Source organism: Pleurodeles waltl, chromosome 7 (assembly GCF_031143425.1).
Source record: "Pleurodeles waltl isolate 20211129_DDA chromosome 7, aPleWal1.hap1.20221129, whole genome shotgun sequence".
NCBI lineage: Eukaryota > Metazoa > Chordata > Amphibia > Caudata > Salamandridae > Pleurodeles > Pleurodeles waltl.
In genome coordinates this window covers 386,313,056-386,323,611 of record NC_090446.1, presented here as the reverse complement: position 1 = coordinate 386,323,611, position 10,556 = coordinate 386,313,056, and the positions used below count along the sequence as shown (strand labels likewise).

The 10,556-nt window shown below is 42.8% G+C and overlaps 1 protein-coding gene across 1 annotated transcript in view; it reads right to left on the bottom strand.

Moving 5' to 3' along the window:
- Nucleotides 1-536: 536 nt before the first annotated feature.
- Nucleotides 537-10,556, bottom strand: part of FAM83C (family with sequence similarity 83 member C) — a 318,539-nt gene continuing 308,519 nt past the window's right edge. Inside the window, exons 3-4 of the mRNA XM_069243833.1 lie at nt 5,796-5,920; nt 537-2,760 (exon numbers count right to left, since the gene is read on the bottom strand). Coding sequence (XP_069099934.1) covers nt 1,329-2,760; nt 5,796-5,920 — 1,557 coding nt within the window. The 3' untranslated portion in view covers nt 537-1,328. The remainder of the gene's footprint in view (nt 2,761-5,795; nt 5,921-10,556) is intronic.

Here is a 10,556-nt window from a genome sequence, read left to right as displayed (position 1 = left end):
GGGGCCCTGTTAGGGGGCCCCTGTACTGCTCATGCCTGTGGCATGGGCAGTGCAGGGGCCCCCAGGGGCCCCACGACACCCGTTCCCGCCATCCTGTTCCTGGCGGTTTTTACCGCCAGGACCAGGATGGCGGGAAGGGGGTCGGAATCCCCATGGCGGTGCTGCGAGCAGCGCCGCCATGGAGGATTCTTTGGGGCAGGGGTAAACCGGCGGGAAACCGCCGGTTGCCCTTTTCTGACCGCAGCTTTACCGCCGCGGTCAGAATTGCCCATGAAGCACCGCCAGCCTGTTGGCGGTGCTTCCGCGGCACTCTGCCCTGGTGGTTTTCAACCGCCAGGGTCAGAATGACCGCCTATATGAGGGCACTTTTGACTGTTTCCCTGGTGTTTTGTGTGATTCAGATTTATATATGAAGTGTTCGGAAACAAGTAACAGTGAACATTAAGTGCTATGCAAATAGTCAGGCACTAATATTTACAATTGCAGGCTCTTTCACTGAAGCATGGTTTCCTTTGGAAGCACTACCACACAACAACTGTCACAACTTTTTTTAATACAGTGAAACCACAGGTCATAAACACCCATTATCAGATACTTTTCATAAGAACTTCCAAAACTGACAGTTGTGCAAGCTGCAAAGTCCACAATATGTGGAAAGTCTTGAGCCGATCCAAATCAGTTAGTCCTGTCTAAAACTCACATTTGATTCTGATTGCACCAAACTATAGATGTTTTGTAATAAAATTCTTGAAAAACCGAATTAGCCCAACAAATATTATTCATCTAACCCTCCCCTAGCAGCACCTTCTTTATGACCATACCGGGGAGAGGAAATTGACTTGACAGTCTTACGTTTGCTTATTGTTACAGCCTTTGCCCTATAGCTAAGATATTTCTACAATACAATGCACATGTTTCATGAAACACCGTTGGCCTTATTCTGCCTCTCTTCAATTTTTATAACTACAGATGTGACTCTGTGTTTAGTCAACTAGCAGTACATCATCGATCAATAAGCAAAATTATATATAAATGCAACCTTTTAATTGATTCCCAACCAAGAGCTGACAGTAATACATGGCACTGTTAAAATGCTCATCATTTCTTTAAGTAACAAATGTGATTGCAGCTTGTTGCAAAACATGTTGTTCAGAGCTGAGACACAAACGGACATTTTGTAATTCTTTTGATGATACGTTTACTGTCCTTGCAACACAATTCACACAATTATTTTTGCCACTGCGAGTCCACATAAGGTACAGTACGCATAAATTCATGTGCCTGCTGTGAGGGTTGTGGAACGTTGTCACATGATGGGTCCCCAGTAATCATGGCCTGAAGCGGCTATATGCTTTGGTAGGTTTTCCTTTGTTGTGATTTGTTATCATGTCCAGTTTACTGTGACCCAGAGTCATTCTTTTGTCATTTCTGCTTAAGTTGGTGCTTTCTTTTAAATCATCTTTCAGACTCACATGATGTGTACAAGTATCTTTGACTTCTTCTGTACGACTGTCATCAGCAGTGTGATTAGCTGAAACATCACTTTTCAATACGGAGGGAGTCTTATAGTCTGACTGTAAACCTGCCATCCCTGTGGTGGGTTGGGGTCGATATTTGGTGATCATGTCCAAGCGACTATGTCCTAGGGTCATTGTTTTCTCATCACTACTCAAGGTGTTCTGGTTACCTCCCATACTAGCCTTCAAACCAGTTAAATTAGTGGGTACATCCCTTTTGTTTTCTGTGTAATTTGAATTAGTAGTTTGGTATTGTGAACTATCACTTTTCATATTGGTAGATGCTAGGTTTTCTGCTTGTATGTTATTTGTGGTTTGTGGTCTAAACTTGGTGATCATATCCAATTTACTATGTCCTAGGGTCATTGTTTTTTCATCTTCATTTAATGTGCTATTTTTTTCCTTAGACATGTCCTTTCGACCAACAAGATGAGTAGGGTTTGCAGTGTCGGCCTGAAAGCGGGAAACATTACTTTTTACTGCAGTGAATGGCTTATGGTCTGTTTGTTGATTATTGGTCATCAACGCCTGTAGCCCCTGGCGCCTGTAGCTCATCATCATATCCAAATGACTGTGACCAAGGGTCATCCTTTTGTCATTTCTACTTATATTATGACTTTGTTCTTTTGAGATTTCCTCCTGCCCCAAACTATCAACGTTAGCATTCGTACTACCTGTTTTATGATCATTTTGTGAAAAAGCCCTCTCCGTGATAGTTCCAAGTGTAAAGTTTGGCACTGGTTCAAACTGGTTGAGTGCTGGTGTGGACTTTGATAGCAAAGATGTTCTTAGTCCAAGATTGTGGAATCCAAAACTGTGATCTTTATCTGCCAATGTGTTAGGGTTAGATAGCCTTCTGCGTTCGTTAATGAAGTTCGCCCCGAAACCACCATTGACATCTTGTCTTACATCGTTATTTAAGTCTGGGGGAGCATGCTTATCCTTGTTAATTACCTTGTAGCTTGTGCTTGTTTGAGATGCCTTCAGGCTTGATATAGTTGAATCTGAATGGCTGCTTGACCCATTTGATGGTGTGGCCTCTGGGGCTAGTCGTAGAATGGGTTGTGTATTCCAGATCAACGGACGGGAATATGGACTGATATTCGAGTCTGCATTACTGAAATAGTCAACTTTATTTGAAACTGCATACAAGCACCGAAATTCTGTGTCAAAGTCTTCCACAATTTTTCCAATAAAAAGTGTCACCATGTTGCTGTGAACTTGACTTGCAATCCAGCTAAAACTAGAAAAATAGAAGAGAAAGACGTTCAAATATAACGGCAATTTTAAGAATGGATACGGTATTATGAGCTTTACCGAAGAAAAATAACATTAAACGTATTCTCATCAGAAACTTATCCTGATGAGACTAAATTTGCCATTGAGAAGCACAGCCTATGTGAGTAAAGAATCCCCTCTTTTTTCTTCGCAAATGAACAGCGTGATGCGTAGAGCACAAATCAGAAAAAAATGAATACAACAGCCGAGTCAAACTCAAATTTCAGCTAAGGCTATGAACTTTCTTCACCTACTCACAGCAATTACGCTCAAATGAAGTAAAAAGATGGCATTTCTAGAGGAACAGTGAAACTGCAGTTCAATAAGAAACAAGTATAGCCAAAGCCAAAAGATCTTGTCAACAAGACCTATCGGTGTTCCCAAATTAATTTTAGCAGACTGCAAGGCAGCATGCATAAAAAAACTGGTTGCAGGCACTGCATCATTTCGTAGGCGTTTACGTGATATTTGAAAATGCATCGCAAAAGCTTTAAAGATTCAAATAGTTGAGCAGGTTGCTGGAGCGGGTTAGGTAGCGAGTAGATGTTAAATAACACAGCAGGTGAGGGAGAAGCAACATGGTGGGGCGCCAAGAATCAACAAGAGGGAGAGAACATGGGGAGAAGAGAGCAACAAGGAAGGATGGGGAGAAGCATGCAGGCGAGAGAGAGCAACATGAGTGCGGGAAGAGAAGCACAATGGCAAGAGAGAGCACTGTGGAGGAGGGGGAGAAAAGCACACAAGGGAGACAGCTTGAAAAAACATGCACTCTCATGGAGTATTTAAATGAAAGGGAAAAAGTAATTCCCTAAAAGCAAGCAGAAGAAATATAGAAGCCACGCAATCAAAGAGATGGTAAATAGGCTGCGGCCCATGGGAGGGACAAACATAAGAGGGACAGGCTGAAACAAAGGAAAACCATCATTAGAAACCCAGTTAATAAGAGTGACATTAAAGCCAACCAACACGACAGAGGCAAGTTTCTACATTTTCTTGGTAAGCCCATAATATGTCTTTCACAAGAAAACAGCTTGCTAAAACGTAGGGGCCTTTGCAGCCAATTAGACTTAGTCAATGTCAATGCTCATCATATCCTGCATAGAAGCTTTCCAATTTGCCTTAATGTTCACACCATGTAAGTAATTTCCCCTTCTTTTCTAATTGCAGGGCTTTTTGTTAGGTTTTTATAAATGTTCATTGCTGTGTATATGTTGTAATATATGATATATTAACTTTCCCACATAATATGCCTCATCCCTGGTTAAATATATTTCCTGCGTATATTTTCTGTGAGGGCAACAGGTTTTAGCCTGGATGCAATCTGCACTATGTACCGCTTCCTTCCATCAGCCCGTTCATAGTTAGAAAGTTCTCCTTTGTCTGTGGGATCCTTTCCTCAACCCTCCACCCATGGCAAGCACTAGGATTTCACCAACCTCAGTCAGACAAGGAAAGGTTTATGTATTGACTGTGCAATAATACCCCTACTAGTGGGAGCACAAGACCTAGGGCACATTCCTTTTCTTACTAGCATTGCAGCAGCTGGTCCTTCTGTGCTTAAAATTTCCAGTTTGAGCGATTACGCGAATAGGCAAATGACCTCGGAATGGGACTAGGGTAAGACATATGGCCTATGGCATTTCAATGCTAGGCAAGGCAATTACATTTAAGTTTAATTTTGGACAGTGATCGTAAGTATGCTTCCGACATTGTTTATCTTTCACTTTAACATATAGGAAGGACAAATTATTGAACTTTCTTGAACCCAGGCTTGTTTGAAGACGACCTAAAAATATAAAAATATGTGGAATGCGAAGTACTCATACCTGATATATATATATATATATATATACATGTGTGTGTATTTAATTAATTTAGTACCCTTTTGTGTCTTATAAGACAAAAACACTACTAGTTTTATCATTTTATTAACCTAGGTATATTAGAAGTCTAGAATTATCTCTCTGAGGATCTTAATGTGAATATTCCTTTGGAAAAAAAGAATTACAATTACACTTTCCTAAGCAAAATGAGTGTAATTACTATGTGAGAAAGATTTGGAAAAATCCACGTTTTCAGGAATAACTACTGATGCAGGAAATGTTTTTCATTTTGATAATTTCATATCAAATACTGAAAATGCGTAATACTGTCAGAAGGAATGATAATGCCCGATAGCTATATTATTCGGAGGAAGCAAAATATAAGTTACAAAACGAATGCTGCCAAGGCATCTCAGTGTGTGTACTTCGTATGGAGGATCTGTACTTATGATGAATGGATTTCTCAGATCAGTTTTTTAAAAAAAAGGTTACTATTGTTTTTTATTCCAACTGCAGATCTGGTACAGCTTATATGGGGATGACCTTTAAAAAAGAAAGGTGATATCAGTGAGACAGGAGTATCCCATCAGGAAGCACACCTAATGAGAGCTATGCTTCTCTTTCCTCCTGACACGTGGGACTCTCTAGTGGAGGTACATTGGAAGGGGGAGGAGGAGGCAAGGGGATATTGGAGTTGGAGTAGCCAGAAAAGTAGGCAGAGTGTAATTGAATTTGAGGGGTGTTCCTCATCATCCGTATGGAATCTCAGAAGAGGATCCTTGTGGAACCCCACTTAATAATCAGAATGCCCTTTGTGGATGATAACTTGTAGCCCAGAGCGCAGAACGTTCCTTATACTGTGCGAAAGACAATAAAGGGTGAGTTGAGTGAATTGTGGTTATTTGAAATAGAGAGAGAGTGTGTGTGTGTGTGTGTGTGTGTAGGTAGTTATTGACAATTATTGACAAAGCACTTACGAACATTTTAGACAAAGGTGATAAGAGTATCTAGTTCTACATCAGCACAGCCTTTTAAAGAAAGAAAACAAATGTATCAGTTCCATTCATACCTTAATTACTATAATGTGTATTTTTTTTAAATATGATTCTTTAGCAGCCGAGAAAGGATTGATACTAAACCGTAACCTTAGTTTATGCTAAATGTATAATCTTCTCACCTGTATGTGCCAGCAATAACTTGTTCACAATCAATCAATATGAACTTCTCCAAAAACTGTCCAGAGAATTTCTTGCCTGATTTTGTGCAGTAAGTACTTCCGGTCAAAGTTCGAACCCTCAAATTCTAAAATAAAAAGAAAAAAGGAAAGGGCACGGATTAGAGTACCATTCATTGGTTTCCACAGTAGATATTTAGAGCAAACATGCAACTCAAGGATATCCATTGGCACCAGACCGGTGCCTCACGTACAATTTATTTTAGTATATCATTGTTCAGTAGATAGGTTAAGTTTGAAACCGCAACCTTAGGGATAGGCGGTGTATGCAATAGTTGGGAATATCAATAGCTCACTACGTTACTTTGCATCCCCTCTCTATCACAGACACATCGTGCAGGTGCCTAGGCCCAGCTCCCTCCTCACTCACCTGGGTCTGGGTCTCCAACCAGCCTAGGCCCTTTCGAACCCGGCCTAGAGCCTTGAGGCTCCTGCTGCTCCTCTTAACTTCCCACCGCTGTCTTGCCTTTTGGGTCCTCCGCCCTCCCTTTCACACACTCTGTCTTCTTCACTGCTCTTTCTCTCTTTACTCTGCTGCACACTCTCGTGCTATGTACCATCTTGGGCTACTTTGACACTCTTTATGTGCTCTTTTTCAGCTCTTTCTGTGCCCTCTGTTTGTTTTAGTGCTCTTTCTGTTCTCTTCTTTGGATTTTCTCCTTTTCGCTCTTTCATACACTCCACTCTCCTAATTGATTCACACTCTTTTTGCCACTTTCCATTGTCTTTGAACCCTTGCCTTTACTTTGCTTCTTTTTGCCTCCTTATACCTATTTTTCCCTAATTTTGCCTCTTTGGTCTCTCTCTGTCTTTCCCTTGACACCCGACCCTTTCCACAACCCTCCTTTTCTTTTTCTCCTTCCTGCCTCCCCTGCTCCTTGCCTGCTCTCCTGTGTTAACTGCAGCTTCCAGCATCTTCTTCCCACGCTTCCCAAGCCCTGGACACCTCTTCCCTGCACTTCTTCCTCTCAAGGACCTATTTAATAGCAGCTGCAGTGCGCCCAGGCAAAGCCATCTGCACCTGCCCATGCCTGGATAGCCTGGATAAACCTCAGACCGCATCCAGCCACACACACCCTGATCTGACTGACTTACACAGCTACAATGCCAACGACATCTGTGTGCTCAACCTTAGGCACCATTAGTGCTGCTTCTGCGCAGCGCCTTAAACAACAGTAAGACCTTTCACTTGCTTGCACTGCCACTTCACCTGTGAGAACGCACATCCACGCATCAAAACCACACAGGCCTCTTCATGCACCGAACCACACCACCTTCCCACCTCGCTTACATGCTCCTCAACACATGCTGAGTCGGTAAACACGACACCAAGATCAGGAATCTAATTGAAACACGAGCAGCAGATCCTCTTCTTCACTAAAATCTGGCTTAACCCATCGTTGTCACCCATCATTACCACAGCCATCCCAAAAGGCTATAAGATACCGTGCCAAGAGAGGGCCCACAAGCCAGGAGGAAGCCTCACTATCACCCACAAGGACACAATTCACTGCACCTCATCCACAGACAAGAATACACCATTCATGGAATACATGCACTTCAAGCTTCAAGCTAATGGAAAAACAACGATTAAAGGAACCCTTGCATACAGACAACTCCGGACTAAGCACCGCTTTCTGCAACCTCATTTTAGACTTTGTGACCCCCCCTCGAAATCAGCTCAAATTACTTCATCCTCCTCAGAGACCTTAACTTCCTTCTGGACGACTCCCACGGACCACGACTTCGGAGCCCTGCTTGAAAGCCTTGTCAGCACTGGACTCATAAAGCTCGTCCAGGGCCCAATGCACAATGCAGGCCACACCATGAATCCCACATTTACCTCCAGCGACAATATCAAATTCACCTGGACGGACCACTCCATCATTTACTTTCACATCAACATACCACAAAGTCACCACTCCGACTATACTCAGCACCAGCAGTCCAACCTGGAATAAAATAACTGAAGCAGACTAGACCAACATCCCCTGGACCAACCAACCAATCCCCACCAACGATCTAGACAACAACATACCAACTTTCAACTAATGGATATTAGGCTGCACCAACACCCTAGCAGTCCTCAAGCACACCAAACAGAGGAGAACCAACAATAAGCTAGGTGGTACGCTAACAACTGGAAAGTAAATGGAGAACCAGCAGGGATCCCACCGCCAGAAACACATAAAAGGCCATGATAAGAGGCTTACACAAATCAGAGAAAGAATAAAATGCCCTGACACTGAGGTTAGAAATTAGGTCCAACAACTGCAAAGAGCTTTTCACCATTGTCAAAGAATTCTCCAACCTCACTGCTGCGACCACCATCATCACACTTTTGCAGGAACAATATAGCAACCACTCCAACATCTTCCACCACAAAATCACAAAGAGCTACAGCAACTTCAACCCTCGGCCCAACCCAGAAGCCATCATCAACCATCTTCCTACCACCACAAGCGATGAAAATCATATTTCTGGAAAGCACTCACCGGTTAGGACACTGTCACAATCAAGAAATCCATCCACTCAGGAGCCCCGACAGATCCATGCCCCCACCACATCTGCAACTTAAGAGGTTCCATAATCAGCTTCACGCTCACATCCATCATCAATAAATCCATCAAATGCACAACCTTTGCTGTCAACTGGAAACACACAGAGGTTAATACCCTCCTGAAGAAACCATCGGCTGACCTGAGCGAACTCAGCAACTACCTACCCACCTCACTATTACCTTTCTCAGCCAAAGGTATGAATAACGAGATTAACAAACAACTCTCCAGACACCTAGGACTTCACCAACTTCTGAACAGCATGCAATCATGGTTCCACAGGAACCACAGCACGAAAACTGCCCATATTATGGGCACTGATGACATCTGGATTATCCTCGACTGCAGAGGCAACGCTGCTCATATCGTGCTCGATCTTTCCACAGCTTTCTACACCGTTTTTCACTATGCCGTCATCTCAAGGCTATGCCACACAAGAATACAAGGACCAGCTCTTCCATTTAGCAAGAACATAGAGAGTCAGGCTCCCACCATACACTTCAGAACCTAAGAAACTAATTGGTGGAGTCCCACAAGGATCATCTCTCAGCCCAACACTGCAACACCTACATGGCACCTGTTGCAGGCACCATCAGAGCCCACAAATGCAGCATCATATCCTACGCTGACGACACACAGCTCATCATATCCCCGACAACCAATGCCAACACCACCAGAAGCAACTTCATAAACTGCATGACCAATGTGACAGACTGGATGAAAAAGAACTGCCTGAATCTCAACAGGGAAGCAAGTGATCTTCAGAAACACGAGCTTACCATGGAACTTCTTCTGGTGGCCAGCAGAACTAGGACGAAATGCCAATCCCATCAGAACAAGCCAGAAACCTAAGGCTCATTCTGAATAATATACTCACGATGGCACCTCAGATAAACACCATCACCATCTCTTGCTTCCTCATCCAACAACTGCTATGTCAAATCTTCAAGTGGCTACCCCAAACCACCAGATGCACCATCACTTAATCCCTCAACATGAGCAGGCTGGACTACGGCAATTAACTCTATGCTGGAATCTTAACCCACTTTACACAGAGACTGCAGACCATTCAGAACACTGCTGCTGACTCTTCCTCAACTTCCCTCACCCACATCTCACCTCACCTCAGTGTGCTCCAGTGGCTTCCTACCAAGAAACGCTGCTAATTCAAACTGCTCAGCCAGGCATTCAAGGCCTTCCTCAACCACTGCCTACACTTCTACCAACCCACCAGACAACTGTGATCTATGGCTCTCTCTCTCGTATATATATTGCACAGATTCACCGAAGCAGAGCTAGAGGTTGAACATTTTCTTACATTGCCACAAAGACCAGGAATGACCTCCCCAAACGCATCAGAACCTCTTCTTTGCTACTCAACTTCTGCAAGAAGCTGAAGACCTGGCTTTTCAACTAACTCAGAGGATCTCCTCCGTATGACCCACTCCTACTTTTGCTCATCCTATAAACCTGCTCAAGTGCCTGAATCCCTCCTCAGGTGATAAGTGTGCTCAACAAATATACATAAAAATGGGAAGGCCCTTTCGGTGCTGTGATGCCAAAGCATTAGGTTGGAGTATTATTATTCACCTTTTCCCATCAACTTTTAAGACAAAATAAATTCTCTACATGGCCAGTCATGGAGAATTAGACTGAAAAACAATGGTTTTCATTGGAGATTACACATAGGCTAAACTGCTAGTTTTCTCAGCAAATTGCTGGCATCAAAGATAACGACTCAACCTACATACGAACTTGTTTTTATCCCTAAATCAGAGAATTCAAAATATCATCAGTATACCGCACTAAATCAAGGGCACCCTAACCCCAATTCTACCCCTCTCAACTCCCACTTTCCCATTCTCTCCATATCCTTTTCTCCATCTCACATGAGTAAATCAGATTTGGTCTGATTTTTAATAACTAAGGTTTAGCTGTTGGCGTATAATGATACCATAAAGGTAAAAATAAACAGATTTTAAGTTATTGCATATTAAATAAACATTATGGCTGATAAAAGTTAAATTGCGTTGCTAGTCAGAACTATATCTAATCAGTGGGATAGGGTTTAAATGACTTATATGTAAATTGGGATACAGTGTTTTGTTTTGCTTCCAAAACTGAAACAAGCATTGGCAGAGTCAAT